This window comes from Barbatula barbatula (assembly GCF_947034865.1).
Source record: "Barbatula barbatula genome assembly, chromosome: 19".
NCBI classification, from domain to species: domain Eukaryota; kingdom Metazoa; phylum Chordata; class Actinopteri; order Cypriniformes; family Nemacheilidae; genus Barbatula; species Barbatula barbatula.
Window position 1 is genome coordinate 21,393,516 of NC_136782.1, and position 21,615 is coordinate 21,415,130.

The 21,615-nt window shown below is 38.5% G+C and overlaps 1 protein-coding gene across 6 annotated transcripts in view; it reads right to left on the reverse strand.

Annotated features, from left to right (window-relative positions):
• The window catches only part of dock10 (dedicator of cytokinesis 10), a 72,008-nt gene extending 50,809 nt beyond the window's left edge, over positions 1-21,199 (reverse strand). For 2 of the 6 annotated variants that reach the window (XM_079481320.1, XM_079481317.1), the window contains exon 1: positions 20,957-21,199. In XM_079481320.1, coding sequence (XP_079337446.1) covers positions 20,957-21,064 — 108 coding nt within the window. In that variant the 5' untranslated portion in view covers positions 21,065-21,199. Of the gene's footprint in view, positions 1-75; positions 210-4,766; positions 4,894-20,956 lie in introns of those variants that run through there. The other 4 variants (XM_079481322.1, XM_079481319.1, XM_079481318.1 and 1 more) reach the window with 3 other exon arrangements.
• Positions 21,200-21,615: the final 416 nt, after the last annotated feature.

Below are 21,615 nucleotides of genomic sequence, written 5' to 3' on the forward strand. Positions count from 1 at the left end.
CTTCTTCCTGTAGAAGTAAACTGATGTGAGGACACTGAGAGTCAAATAAAATAATCAGAAAGATCAAATACATACACAGCTGACTCGAGTGCAGTCTGCTCGCAGCCGCCTGCCTTTTGTTTTCTTACGAAACGTGATTTTACTTCGAAAACTCATAATCACACTCGCATCCACAAATGAGCATCGAGAAGAGAAGCTGCACTTTCCTGCGTGCAAGTGCAAGTGAAACCTTGCACGCACGTGGTTGGGGAAGTAGACCTTTAGTGACGTGTGACCATCAAAGATAAAGACAAACACACAAAGGATCAGCTAGAAATAAGAAAGGAAATGACATATTTTTTGACACCTTAGTTGAAAGCACATACGCCTCAAGAGGTGCATAGATGTTCGTGCATGTAATCACACATATTAAGGCCCAACTGTACAGGCAAACAGAAAAAACTACTAGTCCCACACATTTCATATGCTAGGAGTTCTTAATAACAGTGACAAATTATATCGTCTGGCCAAAAAAAGAAATGTAACTTTTTTAGGTTACCAGGAAGTAAGTCTTTCTTCTTGTCTGATTAACAGAAGCGGTATTTCCCCCTTTTGTGAGTTTAAAAATCTATGAACAGTGTTGTCGATAAATAGAGTACCCTGGCAAAATGTCTAAATCCCTGGTAGCCCGACGGGGACTCTTCAAACATTTCCCGAAGTTGTTCATTAAGTCATGATTCTGCCTCCTTTGATCATGACAGACCACATGTTAAGTGTGGGGAGAGACATGGAATTGTTTGGCATTCGATGTGTTCTCACCGTCATTGGCCCGACCCCTTGTTTCCCTGTTTAGCTTCCCGCCGTGTCTCATTACCCACACCTGCCCCATGTTAGTTTCCCTTTTGAATGCCCTTGTGTTTGCTTTCCTGTGCTGTGTCGTTTTGCTAAGTTTGCTCTGTGTCCATGGTACACGCTGTCTAGTTCGCCATCTCCATCGCCAAGTTTACCTTGTCATGTTCTTGTCTTGTGCCTTGTATCAGTTTACCTTGCTTTCTGTTTTGCCCCCTCGTGGGAAGTTTTACATTTGTTTAGTAGCCTTTCTGTTCAGTTACCGTTTACATTTTTTGTTGAAACTAGTAACTTTGTTTTAGCACCTATTGTATTATTACTCCTGTATTACATATCGCTTATTGCTCCCTGAACATCTCTGTAAGTCGCTTTGGAAAAAAGCGTCTGCTAAATGTAAATGTATGCTTTAACCATGTTTTTGTCAGGACCACTACCATCAAAGATTTAAACAATAGCAATATTTCAGGCGGGCAGAATGAAAGTGTTCTGGGCAAACTCTCTGCCTGTCTATGGAGCCTTGCACAAACAAAGCATGAGTGCAGCAATAATAATATCCCCCCACATGGGGAACAAGAACAATTTTCAAAACGGGGATATACATCCCTTGGCAACAGTGATATGCAAAATAAAAAAAATTAAAAGACATCATCTAATAGAGGATCCATAAAGGATGAAATTAAAGGTTACCTGATAGGTGCAGTCAGATGAGGAGGAAGTGGGGATGGGGTGGGTTTTTGAGCGTGGCATGATTAAAACGCTGTAGAAGAGCTATAAGAAGATTAATTTCAAAACACTTAATAGCTGTGTAAACAAAACCCCTTTTGCCTCGTCAAATCAGCTATGCCCACAGCAATCCGTTTTGGTGCATGTCTCTTTAAATGATAATGAGTTACAGCGCTTAAATACAGAAAAATGGAGGGTTTTCATCCAATGACACCTTTATGTAATGTCATGATTCTGCCGCATCATGTCATGTTTCTCTTGGTTTAGTTGCAGGATCATGACAGAACCTCGTGTTAAATGTGGAGAGAGACAATTATTGTTCTTATGGCCTTCCATACTCTCTCTCCAGTCTCGTCTTTGTTCCCATCCTCTCGTTACCCTCGTTATTGATTAATGCCCTTCACCTGTTCCCCTCTTGATTTTGTCCCATATTTAATGCCCTCGTGTCTTCTGTCTTGTGTCTTCTGTCTTGTGTTGGTTCATTCTAGTCTAGTCTAGTCTAGTCTAGTCTAGTCTAGTCTAGTCTAGTCTAGTCTAGTCTAGTCTAGTCTAGTCTAGTCTAGTCTAGTCTGGTCGTCATGTTATTGTATCCCTGTTTTGTTCTGTTACCCCATGTGGGTTTTTGTTTTATTTTTTTGTTAAATATGTTAACCCCTTACCCGCTGTCTGCACCTGGGTCCTCTGTCTTTGTCTCACCACTCGAGAACCATGACATGTAAGGTATTAGTTACTCAGTTGCACAGCTAGGTCGGAGTATTGTGATTTTTATGGTATTTACATGTTAGCAAATTATATATCGCGGTGCTGCTTTAGTTATACTTTTGTTTTGCGCGCGCCTGACCTACAGTTAACTTCCGGTACACATTCGCAAACAATAGTGCACCTGTAAATTATTTCTAATAACAATCAATAGAAACCCAGAAGAACCGTTACTTGGCTAAACTTGTCTCTCTGATATTTTGAATTGAGACTGCAATAGCAAGCTCAACCACTAGATGTCAATGTGCCATACGCTTTCTTTAAATGCGATAGAACTACAGATCCAAGTCAGTCAAGAAGTAAGGTAATAATAACTGCCTATTATTAAAAACTTGTGTTTTTACACCGTGTTTGTGTGTAAACTTGTTGTTGGACACTCCATAAACCAAAGTAGGACCTCAAAAATCACAAAATATTTACTGTTTAAAGATAAAACATTCATTAGATCAGTAAACAAACAGTGTGGCTTCGAAAGTGTTTGGTGGTTGTGGTTTGCTCCCCTAAAACTATTGAAAGGAATGAAATGATGTTATCAAGGCAATCACAATACACTTCTAATGCAAGTTGTGTTTTTACAACTTCCCATACGCCATACGCCATCCAGCTACACCCACCATCCCCCCGGTGTCGAAAAATATCACTCCAAGCTGAACAAAAAAGTTGGCAGCTCTGCATTGTAACCGATGTAAACACGACAGCTAATTTCTTTCATCAGATAGATTTGTTTCCAGGTGGACCGTTAAAGAACGCGACATTCGCGTCTCCCAGAAATCCTGCAGAAATCAAAGGACGACTTCGACTGGAGTGTTTCTCATAAAGGGTGCCATATACATCACAAGTTCAGCCAGCCGTTCACAAGTGTGACGTATGAGGCCGAGACTAGTTTTACTTTAGTGACTCAACCACTGCATGAGATCCAGTCTCGCTCGATTAACACAGATCCCAAACCAGTCTCTCATTCACAAGAGCATTGATGCACAGATGCTGCTTGGCTTTTCACAAAGAACCTTTAGCAGTCTTCCGCAAATCCTTTTTCCCCAGGGCATGGCTGCTGAAATATTTCTCTCTCTCTCAGCTGGAACGGAAACCACTCTGCAATGCTGGATCACACATCTTTGCCTCCTTTCCAAGTACAGTATGTTAAAGAACACGTGTGAACCATACACACAAGTTAATCTTATACATGACTACTACTTTAATCAGAAAACAGTAGGGAAAAAACGCAATATGACGTAATCTCAGCCTCAAACGTCACGAATACGGACCGTTGGCTGAACGTCTGACGTTTCTGGAAACACTTCAGCAAGTTCCAAGTGATCATCTGATTGGTCTAATTTTATGGCGCGCCCGGAAAACAGCACGAAGCCGTCTCTGATCGAAGAAATATGCTGTCGTGTTTACAACCAGACGCTTAAAAGTATGCAAAGATCACGGCATTAACTCAAACGGTGTTGCTGTTAACTTATGTCACGTTCGTGAATGTACACAGGTCTGTTACTGCAGGGACATTCCCACGCCTCTAAACATGATGCGGCACAAAGTCAAACGTGATTGGATTTCCTGGGTGTTGAGACTCGGAAGTTCCCAGACTTCCAGTATGTAGGTTTGTCTACGCAAGACTAAATATGAGGTAACTTGCTAAATAACGTAATATGCGATACAATAATGGCATTGATTTCTACGCAAAAAGTTGCACTTTCTTGATGGATACTCACTACAACTTCTGAAAGTGAACTGTCATGTAATACTGTTGCAGTACATTAATAATAAAACAATGCAGATTAGCATGCATATGTCACTCATGCACACACCAATCCTAGAAACATTTGCACGCCAAGTTTTTCTGCATTGACTTTAAAAAGTTTTGCATATTCAAAGTATTGAAATCATTCAGTTTAGCCGTGTGCAAACTGTGCCATTTTGGCCGCGAGTGTTGACCATCTGAGACAAATTTTGCAAATCTTATGCAATTCCTATGATCCTAGGCTAAAGTCAGGAGTCTTTGATCGCTAGTTCGACATGCTCGCTGATCAATGACCATTGCAATCAAACGTTTCCTTTAATACAAATCTGCCAGTATCTTCTCATACATCAACCTTTAAGCATCCGACATTTACTGTCGTACAGACACTACTGAGTTCCTACAGCGGGACATGGTTTATACCTGAGATCATGTTAGCGCAGTGTGACGAGCAACAATCTCAAAGAACCATTTCCAAAGAGCTTTCCTCTAGTTCAGTGGTAAGACATGGCACTAGCAATGCCAAGGTCATTTGATCCCAGGGATCGCACATACAAATGTATAGTATGATGCACTTCGGATAAAAGCGTCTGCCAAATGCATAAATGTAATGTAAACGATTTCAAATCACACTCCCGGCTTTAAAGGCATACAGAGATTTGCACATTTGTGCTATTTCGATCATTGCTATATACTTTATAGCAGACCTATTTACCATGATGATCGTCTGTCTCCTCTTCCAGTGGCGTGATTTCCCAAAAAAAGTATTTCTTGCTGGTGAGAACAGATGTTGGAGTTATTGCGTCTCAGTATGGAGTGCAGAGCATATAGTAGAAACACACTGGGCGTGCAGCCCATGCCTGAAGATTCCTAATCCAGCTCAGGACTCCATGGATTTCACCAACAGACTTTTAGAATTAATAGTGGCAAAAAGGCTAATGTCCACCACATGAGCTCTTACGGCCTAAAGTCAGGTATGTGTCGCCCCATCCTTCTGGCATGTACGTCTGTCTGTTTAGTTCTGCCTCTGCATTTCTACTCACATCCTGTGTGTATCTTCCTAAAGTATGTTCTCTCTCTCTCTTTCTGGAAGAATGAAGACCAGGAAACACTAACAACATTGTCCCACACAAATCAGCCTTCCCTGCAGCTGTGCACAGCTGGACGCACCAATCAGCACCCGCCCTTCGCATCAGCTGACCAGAACAGAGAGCCAAAATCATGCTGGCAGCATACACACTCCCACACTCCGCTTCTGTACTTTGTTTTGCACATGCCCAGTAAGTCTTCTTTTTTTCTGCTTTGTTCTGCCAGAATGTAATGCATATGAAATGTTCATCTTAAAGGAGTAGTTCATTTTCAAAATACATTTTTATGACAATTTACTCACCCCATTTCCGTCAAGATCTTTATGTATATTTTTCTTTAGTCGCAAAGAAATTAAGGTTTTTGATGAAAACATTGCAGGATTATTCTCCAAATAGTGGACTTCAATGGACTCCAAATGGTTAAAGGTCAAAATTTCAGTTTCAGTGCAGCTTCAAAGGACTTTAAATGATACTTCACCCAAAAATGAAAATCCTCTGTTCATTTACTCACATTTGAGTTGTTCCAAATCTGTTTAAATCTCTTTGGAGATATTTGGAAGAATGCTTATAACCAAACAGAGTCTCTCATTGACTCCCATTGTAGGAAAAAATACAATAGTAGCCAAAAGTGCCCCAGAACTGTTTGCTGTCCAACATTCTTCAAAATATCTTCTTTTGTGTTCAACAGAAGCAAAAAAATATAAAGTATTTTTTCTGGGCTTCAAACACTCTAATAATTCTAATCCTATATGGGGAATACCTTAGAATCCTTTTCAAATCCTTTGATTTATGATGAGTCCACTGGATCCGGACTGCCATGATGTTCTTGCAAGCAACTTTTTGCTTTATATTGCAAGATTCTCAAAGAACTGGTGTTAGTCCTGTTAAAGCTGTAACTAAATCAGCATACTACCATCTCAAAAACATTGCGAGCATTAAATGTTTTAAATATCTCCAGTCAAGACTAGATTAACGCAATGGTCTTCTCACCAGCTCATCCAGGATTCTGACTAGAACCAGAAAATCTGAGCATATTCCTCAGGTCCAAACACTGGCTTCCAGTTACTTTTAGGGTTGATTTTAAAGTAATGTTACTTATTTATAAATCATTAAACGGACCGAAATACATTGCAGATATGCTCACAGAATACCATTAGATCATTAGGATCAAATCAGTTAGATATACCAAGGGTTCACTCTAAACAAGGGGAATTTCCGCCCGTGGCTTCCAGAAGAGATCAGAAGTGCATTGGCATAATTTCAATCCAGACTCAAAACTCATCTGTTTGGCATTTTAAAGGTTTTGAATTCCTTGTTTTTATTGTTGTGATTATTTTAATTATTTTTAAATAATGATTATATATATATATAAACTTGCCTTGCCTAGCGTACAAACATACTTGTGCTTAAAGTTGGAATCAAGTTTGAGCCAACACTTTATGTGAAACTAGTTACTTAATAATTAGTTGAAAAAAGGCGCAATACTTTTAGTACGTGTGAGCCACAAACGAATGCATGTGTGTATGAGCGGATACTTCTGAGTAAAACCTCAACACACAGGATATGATACACCTAGTGAAACTTCTGAGAAACAGAGAGTGTTGACAAAACTACAGCTTTTTTGCCATCCAGTGTCTGTTCAACTATGTCACATGAATCCACCCCGTTTCAATGGCTATATGAGTGGAGTGATTAAGTGTGTGTAGAGAGAGAGAGAGAGAGAGAGAGAGAGAGAGAGAGAGAGAGAGAGAGAGAGAGAGAGAGAGAGAGAGAGAGAGAGAGAGAGAGAGAGAGAGAGAGAGAGAGAGAGAGAGAGAGAGACAGACAGACAGACAGACAGACAGAGAGAGAGAGAGAGAGAGAGAGAGAGAGAGAGAGAGAGAGAGAGAGAGAGAGAGACAGACAGACAGACAGCATTTGAAAAGAGGAGCTACACTTATGTAAGTGGCGGTGAAAATCAGAAAGGCCTGGAGATGGCAGTGTCAGCCAACTGAGACTCTGAACAGAGAAGGAAACTATTAAATAGTCCTCAGGGAGGAATGAATAGCCTTCAGACATGAAGGGTGAGGGAAGATAAATACTGAAGGGTTTGAAGAGTTATTCACACTGACAGCTGCTTTACTCTTAGTTCTTGTACGAGTTGTTTTACTTTATTTTAGCAATGAATGAAGACATACCGAACATTGAACACGGATCGGAATCTGTTAATGATAGTAAAACACTTTGATCGATTTATACTACTGGTTAAAAAATGATTAGTTTTGATCCAAATTAATAAGCAATTGTCGCTGGCGTGTTGCAGTACTGCTTTTAAATGAAGTGCATTATGGTGGCTGCTCGCACTAGGGGTCAGTAGTAACCTTCAGGTGGACAAAGAGAGTCTGAGAGCAAGAATAAAGCCTGTTGTTGCAATAAGGTGCGTGCAATAAGAGTAGTGCGTTAACATTGAAATTCATAAAAAAGAAGTGCACTTTAAATTCCCGGATGATGCACTTTTTTAACCAAAAATCTGTGGACACTTCACGCACTCAACACTAGCAGTTTTGCTTTCGTATTTGCAAATCGCTCAAACAAAACTCTCCTGCAAAGTGATAACGCTTCAATCTGATGATGACTAAAGTAGTGCTGAGCAAAACAGATGAAAACTACATTAGAAGTTGATTTTTATTGATGCGCATTGTGCCGTACGAGTGATGTCATTTGCGTCCCATACACCGGTTAGTATGAAACGGTTTAGTATTCCATTTGGGACGATGCTACTCTTCTGAAATTCATACACTAGATAGTCGAGTGCATACTACATAGTGTATAGTATGTCATTTGGGAAAAAGCTTAAAGGCCATTGCACAATGAGTGCGAAAAATGGGTCCGTAATATCTGCATAAATAAAAAAGACCTGACGTTGTGTTAATCACATTTACACACTCCCACCGATATTTTCGCCCGTCATAAAAAAAACGGACTGGGTTCAATTTTCTCAGTTTTTCGCATCCGTAGCGAGCATCGTGAGAGAAGCTATGCGTAGAATGGAAGATGCTTAAACAAAGCACATTAAGCACTGTTTAAAAAGTATTAGAGAATAGGACACTGAACAGCACCATAAATGAAGTTTTTTATTCATGTGCTGCTCATTTCAAACTGTAGAAACGGTACAGAGGTGTTGAAAAGGTTTGTTATGTCTGGAGTGTAACGCACATTGCCGATCACGCGACCTGCACCAGCTACTCACGCTCACCTGACTTCTGATTGAACCTGTTGCCCATTACCCAGCATTCAATCAGGTCTAGTTCTTGCATGTTGTTGTTAACGTCTATAGGGATCTTACCTGTGCATGTGTTTTGTACAACCGATCTGTTTACACACTGTCTCACTCAATAATGGACGCAACATGACAATCTGCTTCTTCTCAATGGGTTTGTCGTGTCGCATCCAGTGTGGACGTTTTTGTTGAATTATAACGGGCTCTGATACGTTTATATTGTCGTGTTGTAACGACGTGTTGTTATCGTAAGTCACGGTTTGGTTTCTGAAACGGTTTCAATATCTACAATTGATGTCAAAATGAGAGCATGCTCATGCATGATGTATAGCTAGCATTATGCGGGGTCAGACCTTTGTTCATTTGTTTGTGTGAGGACCTTCTTATTCTCCGCTGGCACTGGCTGAGGATGGAGGTGGACTGCAGTAGCTGCATACTAGCTTCCCACTCAAGAATGCAGAGAACCCCTAGAGAACGCAGGAATTCATTCAAACAGCAGCGCAGGACTGAAAGACTATTAATACTCTGTGCTGATGGCCCATCCCCCAAACAACAGGCCCAATTTGTTTGTGGCCTAAACATCTGGCTTGTTGTTATCAGAATCTTCTCTAAACAACCATCATTTCTAAACATTAATATGAAATGAAGTGGGCGTCTTTCAATGTTTTAAAAACTAAGCTCTAATGGAAAAAGCTACTTGGAACATAACGCACCAAAAAGTTCAGCTAATGTGAAAATTGCCATTATTTACTTTCTTTGTTCTTCAGAATGAAGACATTTTTTTATTGTTTGATGAAGCATTTGTGTAGTTGTGGAATAAACTGCACCATAAACTGCCTTTGAAAGGACAAACATGAGAAAAACACGCTAGTTGCCCATTAGCCATGTGGGCGCATGCGCCTGGCCCGAAGTAAACTTCCTGTCTGTGTTTGTTTATCGGTCTGGCTAGTGATATAACGATCTATATTTCATTTATATCAATATTAATTAATTGTATTAAACAAACAATTACTTGAATGGGTCGTGTGACTTTGTCTCATTCAAGTTTAGCCAAGTAACGTTTGTCTATCGTCAAACTGGGACTAAAAAGCAAGTGGCCCTAGACTTTTCCGTTCACGTTGCATTCCCATTCTGTCTGGTGCGTTCTCGTGAGGTGTCCCACTCCGTCCGTTCACAATCGTGTTCAAGTCTGAGATCGCGTCCCCGCATTAGCAGCAGTCCATCAGGAAAACTCAAGTCACTCAAATGATTTATAACATACGTCACATAAATATTTGTACAACAGACAAAAGATTGGATTTGCTCAGAACAGATTGTTGCAGACACAAAGTACCCAGTGTTCTGAGTACTCCTGAATGGTTCCCTCTCACAGTTAACTTTGCGAGTTATATTATTGTAGTGAACCATTTGTCTTGTTCAATGCCGTGAGACTCATTTTTTGTGTCCCTGGGGTTTAATTTACGGGCAGTCATGACCTAATGGTCAGAGATTCAGACTAGTAACTCTAGTAAACGGTTCTGTGTGTGTTACTCACTGCTATGTGTGTGCACTTGGATGGGTTGGATGGGGAACACCATACTTGGCCACATGTCACTTCACTTTCACTTTCACTTTAATTACATTTAAAATGTATCAAAATACATTTGCAGATTACTTGCATACAATCTCTTTTCTGAGGACCAAGACGAAAGAAAAAATCTAATTGAGAGAATATTTGGGGGATGATTGCAGAAATGTTAATGCGGTGCAGGACCGGTCCAGTCTCTGTTGGTGCCCTTGGCATGATAGATCCTATTAAAACATTTATAAATAAAAATATCATAGTTATTTCATTATAACATGAATTGGGATTAACATTAACAGGAAGTAAATAAATAACAACTAAACATTTTCTAATTAGGCTACTTTCTCATTGTTTGAAAATAATGCTGATTACTTTTCTCAGTAATACTGTATTTGAATGTAAAGCCCATAACAAGAATATTTGATTATTATTATTATTTAGATAAAGTTTAATGAGAATCTTTCTAAACATTTTGTCAACCTCTGCGCAGATGCTGTAGGGACACAAAATGCTTGTTGTATTGTTTTAGATTTTCTTAAATAAATGTAATGGACTAGTCACAGCGCCAGTAAACACAAGTGCGGTTCAAAAACAGCACACAGTGTCAGTGTTACCAGTAAAAAACTTCTAAAAACGTTATTTTAATATTGTATGTGAAAATAATGGCTGACATGAACTTGTACTTCTATTTTGCTACATTTCATGTTTGTCACCCTTTCGCATCTGATATTTTTGTACTCACCTTTTGTATCAATGGTTGATGTGGTACCAAATAATTGATCTTGTCTAACACGGTGAAATTCATATTTAAAAACCATATCAGCTAGCTTGGCATAATCTTACATTAGCCCTATTAATAGTAAATAAAAGTCAATGTAATGCCATTGTTCTGAATATTATAATCAATTCGTGGAATCAAGTCAAATTCATGAAACGTCAATGCGGTTGCAATTGTGTTAATATTATGCAAGACACGTAATAGAAAATGAAAGCCCCTGCAGACACTAACTGCTGCATGCACATGTTAGTAACTCTTTTTAAAATGTGAGAGTCAAGATAAATGATGATACTTTTGTTGGGCAATATTAGTTGAATGATTTAGTTTTAATGCATATTTCTATTCCATTCACTTCAAATGTAAACAATATATAATATCATGTCATTCACATACTATATAATATACGCATTATTGTTACGATTGTGTCTTTCGTGTTTGAATGACTTAATTATGTAACATTGACACTAACAGAGTGTTAAATAAGTTACTTTACCAGGAAAGAGATGAAGGGGTGGATAAAGGTAAAAATATTAGTAAAACATATCAGTCGATCTTTAATTAAATATGTTATTTCTAAAGCCAACATACAGAATCACTGAATTTGATTATTTGGGAAAATAATGACTTGTATCCACTCCACACGCTTTACATACTCATAGACATCAATGCATGTGAGATCATGCCACATGGGACAGAGGAGCGCAGCACCAGGCCCCTTCATGACATCAGAGTTTAAACACTGGAACAATTGAGACCTATTTTCACACACAGAGACACACAAACACCACTGTCTACTTACACCTCCCTTCTTTTTCACAGTTTTGAAAAATCTGAAGATTCTTGTTGTGCTGGTTTACCGAAACCAGTGACCTCAACAATGCAGAGTTGATGCAGATAGTGGCTCGCAGCTGGCTAATGATAAGAACCGCCGGTAAATCTGGCATGGAAGGGTCACCAGTTACACAGCATGAGCCTCCTGCCCTCTGCCTCTGTCTATTTAAAGTCCAAGATTTAGATGCTTTTATTTTTAGCATCACTTACAATCTCTTACTTAAATTGAAACACAGAACCTGATCTGATGATACAAACTGATGCAGCCAAGGCATTATAATATAAGTGATGCATGCTTAGCAGAACATCAAAAAGAACATATCAGCTTACAAAAATATTGAAAGACGTACTTAAGCCAATATACATACATCACATTGGAATGAAACAAAGTGACTTAAAGTATCATTTAACCATAAGGAACTTATGTTGATTTAACCTGTAAGAATAAGATGAAAGGAAAAATGCCAGACTCCTGGTGTAAATGTTCTCAGTCACTACATCTCAGTTCTGAAACTTACACCAAAATACAAATTTCAATACCACAGTAAAAAGATATAAGTAATGCCTTTTTAAACAGTATTTACTTGAAGTAATTATTGAAGGAAAAGTCAGCAAGACAATAAGAACAAATATAAATGGAAATATAGCTGCAAGCAGCAATTACGGGCTCAAGCCCTTCAACGGCACAAAGGGAAATTATTTTGACATGTCAGATCATCCGATTTTGAAAACCAAGTGTAAAAAAATTGGGAAAGGAACTAGAACACATTAAATTGCTTATAACATTTGACTACGCACATTTTTATGAGTCTGATGAGATTTGTCGGTGGTAATAAATACCAAATTTAGTGTCAATCCACAAAAGAGTTGCCATGCAGCCACATGACCCTTTGGCACACTTGCCTTAGAATTGGTTGATGTTGTATACAAGAGCCATTTGATCAATCAAAAACCTTTAAATAACTTTTTGTCTGTACTTTTTCCAGATGCAACATACCAAATTTCATGCAAATCTGACACATTTTTAGGGAGGAGTTTGAAAAGGTATGTTTTGTATAATTGATTATGGCGAACAGGAATTACGGTGGAATATGACAAGTTTTATATCAAAGTACTCGGCATGAGGCAACAAATATATTTATGTAAATTACATTGTTGTTTTTTCATTACATTTTTATAAGCATTTGAATGAGTTTCATTATACCTCTTGACCACTAGGGGGCTAGATACTTTACAGGTCCTCTCAGAACTTGACCTTGATAAACCATACCTAGTTTCGCATCGATTCACCATTGCGCTTGTAAAATACTACGTTTTACAACAAAATTCTAAATAGGTGACAACCACAATGGCCAACCAAGGACTACTGGGTATTATTCCTCTAGGGGATCCTATGATTTCTTTACCAAAGTTTTCACAAGCTCCAAGCAAAAATAGCCATTTTATATCACAGGACCACTAGGTGATATTTTGCCAATACTGTTTATTAGGGTTGGGCCAATAGACTGGTTCTAAATAAATTTCACTTTCATCACGTGACGTTGCCTGCAGATCGCTTTTCAAAAAAATATGAACAAAGCTAAGGGGCATATAAGCTCGCACACAATGTACAGATCAGACTGGCCTGAGCAGCCGTGTCTGTGCAGCCAGCACTCTATATTATATCCAATTGCTTCTATTGTTTACCTCATTTATAAGTCGCTTTGGATAAAATCGTCTGCTAAATGACTAAATGTAAATGTAACTTGTTTTATTGAATATAACATCAGAATACAATTAAGCCTCACTTTAGAACTGTGAATCTTGCGCTCTACAGAGGACACACTGCTGAACAGCCCAGCTCACATGGTATAAAGAAGATGTGTCTCTGCGCAGCTTGTGCCTATACGCACCTCATTTTATGACGCCACAGGGCGATGTCATCGTCCATCACAATGCACAAACCTACTGTGTATGTAACCTCACTTCAAGACTCTGATACCATATACCAAGATTATGAAAGTTTGGTGAAGATACAGCATCCTTTTATAAACTAGCCACTTTGAATGATACTGCAGTTCTAGTTAACCAATTGCAAAACTAGTCAGAGCAGATAACAACCATCAGTGTTTTTATGTGCGGCTGCCACTCTTGTTTATACTGTAACTAAAGTCAAAAGTTTGGCATTTTATCATTTAGCTTCTTGAGGTCTTAACCTGCAAACCTTTTTAAAGAATACCAAGAGAATTTCCATCTATTCGGGGCTCCTAAATATGCTGCTTTTTCTTCCTTCTTTACTTTGTCATCAATTAAGTTCATTTCGTTGCACTGTACTTGTATGTGTGTAATGACAATAAATTGAATCCAATCCATCCAAATTCATAAAAGTCAAATATAATTTTTTAGTAATTTTATTGGAAACATTTCAGTAAAGTGTTTCCAAACTTCCAAACCGGTATTGTAAATTGTGCAGTCCAAACAGGATTGACAACCCTATTCTACTGTGGTATGTACATTTTATTTTTTGTTCTGTTTCTGTGTGTGTTCCTTGTTAATGACTCAAATGAAATGCCTGTCTTATCTGAGAATTAATGATGACAGGAAAGAGACAAGAGACAGGAAATATTTCCTAGTTTAAAATGATAGCTCAAAAGGATAGTAGGCTACACAGTGCAACCGTTGATCTTTTAGACTTTTTTCAAGCCAACGGCCCTTCCCACTTTGCCTATACTTTACTAGGAATAATTTACTAAATTACTAAATAACTTACTTAAAATAATATTATATATAAGGACACGTTCTTCCCTTCAACTTTATTTAGACTAGGGTTGTTGCAAAATACAAGAATGGACAGTAAATGCGATCGTTCTATTGGCGATTGTTGCTATTTAGTTAATTGTACACATATTATATAATATCGTACATGGGTAGTACTGTACGTGTTGTTATTGCACTCGTTAAACAATTTGCCTTAAGTGGTTACAGTGCTTTCAGACTTTCTCTCCGACTCCCTAAATTATTGGCCAAAAGCAATTATAAATAATCAAATTAAATATAAATTTGACTGATAGGGCCATTTATTTTATTCCAGTAAATATCATAATCATTTTGTTAACATAAATTCTTTTGACGTCTATAACCATGTTTGTAAGTACAAATCTGATATTGTGTAAGCTCTAATTCAGACAGGATTTCCCTATCTCTGTCCCCACCCTCTCCAGTCTTTAAACCGCTTTTTTTGTCTGTGCCCGTGTAGTTTTTGTTTCCTAGTTTTGTTGGTGCCTATTTTGTGGATGGTGTTCTCTCCTGGGGGCATCCCTTAGAGGGGGGGTAGTATCACAGTACAGCATTGTCTGTGACATTGTTCTAGTTTTTAGTGACAAGATCTTTGACAACGACAAGTTTTCGGCTTAAACTGGGATTCTTCTCAACATAAATTTGACCCAGCCCCAGTCTAATATTATCTTCAGACTCAGAGTCCATGTCCACTCTGAGTTGAACAGTGTCCTGCTCCCTAAGCAGGTTTTTCCTGCATCGAGAATTAGGACGTGAATTTGATGGTTTCAATGTCGGAAACAATGGAGCCTTCACAGAAAAGACCTTTCTAGGTGGCTAGTACTTTTGAAGTTGTAATACTTTTCATTTACTATGTAGATAAAAGCAACATATCAACTGCAACATATAATCACTGTCACGGTTCTGTTATATTTTTGTTCCCATTTTGCTCATTCATTTGCTTGTGAAGTTCATTCATTTGCTTGTATTCATTCCATAGTTGTAAATTAGTCCCGCACCTGTTTCTATTGTCCCTGTGTATTTGTTTTTGTAATATATAGGTAACAAATGCATACATTTAAAAGCATATTTAGCACTTTCAATATTGATTAGTAAATGTTTAAATATAAATTGATAAAGGTATGATTATGTATAGAGTACATGTGTATATGTTTAAACACATTATGTATGAACACATAAATATTTTGATTGGTAGTGACAGTCAAACGTCATTCCTGTCACCATTCCTGTCTGCATTTACTAACCAGATCTACCAGAATCCCATGCACCCTGTCAACACTATTTGATTACCACCCGGACCTGATCACCGTTACAGAATTCTTTGTAAGCCCACCCCGGAGCCTGCTCTCATCTCAGAAATAGGTTTGGTGCCCGCTCTCACTTCAGAGCTTAGTGCAGTGCCTGCGCTTGTCCCAGAGCACAGCCCAGTGTCCGCTCTCATCCATGACCTTATCCCATGGCTAAGAGCCAAGCCTAATTCCTATTCTTACCCCAGAGCCCAGCCCGGAGCCTGCTCTCAGCCCAGAACACAGTCCAGTGTCTGATTCAGCTCTTCAGAACAAGAGCCCAGAACAAAGGTCAGTGTTAGCTCAAGCTCTTGACCACAAAGGCTGTTTAAAACCTGTGTCCCTGTTTCTGATGCCACAGATCTGCAAAATGATGAGGGCCGTCCCTAGTGTTCCCAAACACGACCAAGAGGGCCGTTCCCTGAATCCCCAATGTTCCGAGACTTGGCCAAAAGGGCCGTACCCAAGTCCCCAGTTTTCCCAGACTTGACCAAGAGGGCCGTTCCTGAGTCTTCTGAGTTCCTTGCTTTGGCCAAGATGGCCACTTCTGAGCCTTCCAGGTCCGTAGTCCGTCCTGACTCCTTGCTCCGCCGTGGCAACCCTGCTCTGCTGCCGGCTCCCCTCTGGCTCTCTGCTCCCCCTTAACATTTTTCACATTTATGGCCGATTCATTGCTTTTTACAAATGAAAAATAAATAGCTTTTTTGCCTTTCCTATTCATTTTCAATGTGGGGGCATTTTGACCCTCAATGCGCTGAAAGTACAAATAACACATCTTCAGAACAATCAAACCTCACCTATGCTATACACAGAAGATCAGTGTTAAGGAACAAAGTCTATTATACTCACTTTAATCGTCAGATGATGTGATTCTCTTTATAATAGTTGATGCTGAGAAACTGATACATTAGCTTTTCCGCATTCAGTTGGAAAAGGTTGTCACTACAGCCCTACTCTGCGTTTATTCTGTGCAGTGTAAGTGATAGATAAGCTGCACATTCAACAAACTAATACAGAACGGCATATCCAAGCATCTGTCACTGTTACTGACTGTTTGGGCACACGAACATGGTTTGCTATAAATATGCACATTTGTTTGTTTGACTTTGAGCATGTGAAATTCGTTTGGACGGTGGTATGAAAATTGGCAGGAACAATTACTCCATTTTTAACATTTCTGTACCAAGAAGTATAACTGTGACATTTTGATCTGCTATTGGTTTCAAAATTGCTTGCATTTCCCGTCTGATGCAGTCGCATGCGTATGAATAGAAGCCAATGGAACAAAAAGTAAAGTCTGACAGCAGCTTTGTAGTTAATAAATAATAAGTACTGTTTAATAATAATATAGAGCCACAATTACTGCCACTCTTTACCGTAGCTGTATGGTGGTTTTGTTAGATGACAAAAATCACATAAAGCCAAGTTTAAAAGTGGCCAAGTTTTAGATTAAATTTACACCAATGCTTGCGACAATTGGCTAGCGATACTTTTAGAAGATGAACCCCTGCTCAAATAGATGTACTGTTTTTACATTTTCTATGTATTTCTGTTTTCTTTTCACCTGTAAAGCTGCTTTGGGACAATGCACATTGGACAGAAGCTCAGACTTTAGACAATCACACACACAGATGACCTCTACCTAAACTCATAATTTTTTAGAAAACATAGCCTACAAACGTTGAAAAAAAATGTTGGTATTATTACATTTAAATTTAAACACAGTCCTATGAAACTGGTCCCAGTTAGCAGTACACATAGGTAAACCCAATTTTATCTGTATGAAAAGAAATAAGTAAGTGTCATTGCACAATGAGTCCGAAATTTGCGTCCGGAAGTCCGGAACAAATCAAAACCTCCTCCACGCGAGGAAAACCAGTCGATCCACGATGTAATATCCCTATATAATCCTGGATACATGGAGCATATGAGTTAATTGATATCCTTAAGGCTAACATATTATTACCAAACAGATCAAATGTAATCTTGATTTCATGGAGACTTTAAAATGCATGCTTGCCAACAGAATCCAAACAGTTCTCCTTTCAAAAACTCCCTGTCATCTGTATTGTATTCTCATATTTAAATACCTCTAAATTTAGAGTTTCAATTCATAGTGATAACTGTTTTATTCAACACAATAGAAGATTTCAATTGAGATACAGTATCCCATATACAAAGAAATATAACTAACATTGGCACTGTTTATCATTTATAAATAATTTACAAAACAAGAACCTAAATGTTTCAATTTAGCAGTGAGCAATTGGAGAAATCCCCACCCCCAAGTGTGACCCAGACTCACCCTGCTCTCATTAAGCATCATGAGCAAGGGCTTGTGGGGGAAGTGTAGGAGGTTTCTTGTTTTTTCTCATCTGAGTGCAATGATTGGTATCAGACTTTGGCTTCCTGTTACTTCTTAAAAAAAGACAGTAAAGAAACCAAATTGATGGAGCAGAGTTATAGTTTTGATTTTAGTTTCATTCATCTTTTCAATTAGCTTTTAATGTTAATTTAATTTTAGTAAAAGTTTTAGCAAACTCGGTATATGCTTTTGTCTTTTTATTGTTGCTGTATAAGACATTTTTAGTTAAATTTTTGTTTAATATTATCATTTTTGTGCTTTCAACTTCTTTTTGGTTATTTATTAGGCAACATTTCCATTTTGCATTTAGGTCAACATTTTATTAGATTTGTATGAACAGAAGCCTTTTCAAAGTTTTAATTTTAGTAAACTAAAATAACCTTGTGATGTAGTACTGTGGATGCAACAAAAAGATGTACTAAAGAAGAATCAATATATAAACACTATAGACAAAAGTTGCCAAAAACGTTGACATGTTGTGGTGGAATGAACTGTCAGCCTCCACCCGGACCGCAGCATCTTTAACAACTTTCAAGAAACAACTCAAAACCTTCGTCTTCAGCATTTATCTGACTAACCACCAACCGTCTCCCATACATTCATTTATTTGTGGTGGGTCGCCACAAAATCATCGTGGATCTAATGTCCTAATGTTTGTCCTAATAACTCACGGGACTCACCGTCTGAATCCATCATATCAGTTACTCAAAACACCTCAGAACATAAATGTGCTTACTTAGGCCAGAGTGGTTAGTAAGAATTTGACAAAATTGCCAGTTTATTATGCCACAATGTGTAGTAAATTACCTATAAAACCACAAAGTTTAGAAAACAGAAAGGGTGAAACCAGATCACAAGTTGTTAGCTATAAGTAATTTAATTTAATTGTATGTGGTGAAAATAAGAACTGTCATTTAAAATTATTAAAAAAATAGAAAATGTGGGTAATTCAATTTTGAATGATACTGATATAATTATAGATCAAGTCTGGCAAATAAAAATCAATGAAGGGCAGTGTTTGACTGGTAATATGCATGTTGTTTGTTTGTTATCAGGCGGCGGCAGTGCGCAGCAAGAGACAAATAAATGAATCACTGCCGCCCTTACTGTAGCTGTATAGTGATTTATTGGTGGAAGTTTATAAATCAGGATATTAGCAGCAGTTAAAGTGATTGCTGGTTGGTGATTACTGGGTCAGGTTGTTTTTTATACTCATTCACGTCTGACAACAGAACAGAAAATATGTGAGAATGGCTTAATTGGGCATTCAGTTGTATTAAAATACAATCTAAGCACAAAATCTATGTGATGACGTCACAGATATGCTAATTAGCAAGTGACATCGCCAGCACCACAAGTCTCCAGTGGGAAACACTGCAGTCCTTATGCTGAGTCAGTCCAATTTGATTACTGTGTTCCCAGAATATCCAGACCGAGCTGCAGAAGGTCCAGTATGTTAATAAAATGATTATTATAGCCAAGAACCACCCAGTTAGAAAGGAAGAAAGTTGCCAATGCGTTGAGTGACACTGACACGCAGTGGCAAAATCATATGAAATAACACCAGATGGCACAAAGGCACAGATTGCACCTTTAACGCTTATTCACATGTACAGTCAAACTGTATAGTGATGAATTTGCTTATTATGTGTCAGGCAGGGTTTTTCCTACATTGAGATTGTACATGTGTACCATACATTGAAAGTTTTATTTGATCATTCAATGTGCTTTGATAAAAATTTACTTTGATATCATATGGCTGCGATTTAGGACAAAATTATTAGATGACCATTTTTTATATATCCTTTCAGCCCCATCATATTGCAACAACATCCAATGTTACGCTGTCACAATGAATTTGGGAATGTCGCTGGCATGAATATGGTCCAGTACAGATTCACCCTCACAACATAGCATAGCTGTGTTAACCGGGCATCAGTTTCTGTGCTGGAGCATCATAAGGGATAAATGATTCATTTATGCATTTTATGCAAGTCTGTGAATTTCTGTAATCGACGTGTCGATCAGGTCGATGTGATCCCTGATAGCACACTTCATCTGGCAGACATCTATTTGACGTGATGAGCAATAGGCCTACATAGTTTGCTCATTTGCAATACGTCTCGGATACGTCTGCTGTCAGATGTAGGGCATATCTAGGCGACGTCTGTAAGTTAGAATGGATGTAAAACTGCTCTTTCTAAGATGTTTAGTAGATGTTTTTACGCAGAAGATGCTTTCCAGATGTCCAGATCTTTAGCAGACGTACTACATGCGTACATGTGCTTCAGCCTTCATTTATTTTTGTAAATATGTGTCATGTGCATGTTGCAGCACTTCTGTAGAATGAGTCATTATTACACATGTTATTACATAATTATAACTTGCTTAATATCAACACATGTATATTTACGCCATTACACATTCCTTAATATTGTAGATATGCAAAATCATGCTACTGTACATCAACTGTACTCGTATCATGAAAACATGTCAGTGTGTCACTGAAGTCCTCTTCTACAACGTGATGCGACGTTTTTACTACGAACAACTTACGTCAGCCAGACGATCATCATAAGAATGACATTTGAAGGGTTTATTTGCGTAACAATAGATATCGCATCGAAATAAAATGCGCAAAACACTTGGGACATTTATTGGAATAGCCCCACAGATGATTCACAAAAACCGTCAATTTAAATACAAGACAGCGTAAAAGGCAACTTAAACTGATCTTACCTCAAGAAAATAAAAAATAACCATGTAAACGCAACGCTTGTGAAAACAGATGAATTTCGCTTGTTGTGCCCAGTGAGATGTAATGAAGGCAGTGGGCGACACACGCAAACCACTGGATATAATGTCATGTAGATGGTCGCGTCGAGCATGCAATAAAACGTAAGAAAATAAGTCAAGTATCACTGCATCTATTTGCGCATGTCATCACAACCAACCTTACCGTTATAGTTGAGTTCCTTATGGCATTACATGCGGTTTGCCGTATCTCTGCGGCGCTTCCCGGTTTCAGTAGGTTTTTCGTAAATCTCCGGGTCGATTCCGCTGCCATTTCTTCATCTGTCAAGTCGGGGATATAACCGTACGTCCTTCGAAACCGTGATGATGAATCGTGTTGAAACCGAAAGGCTGCTTAACGCGAACCGTGCACAAACGTCCCCTCACGCGTGCAGCGTCTTTAGCGCGCGGTGGGCAGGGTTCAGTTCATACAACGCTCGTGCTCGTACTGTAAATTCATTCCAGTGTAATCTCCTCAGGCATCACCAAAGAAACGATTGAGAAGACACTGAGAAAAAAAGAAGAAGAAGATTGTAGCCAAATATGAATTAGTATTCGTGTAAATGACACCCTGAAAACTTGACATTAATGTCATTACAGTGGCAGACAGATCACCGCCAGTTTGCTTTGGTTACACATGCGCAGTGAGGACAAACATTCGTTTAAGCAAATCATTTTATCGCCAGCAATAGTAATTGATTCGTCAGGTGATGAAAGTACAATGTTTCCAAGCAAAAGAACATGATGTTTTACAGCGCCACGTCGCGGTGAATATGCAATGGCTCTAATAACAACGTCAACGACGTGAAAAAACCCGTCCGTGAC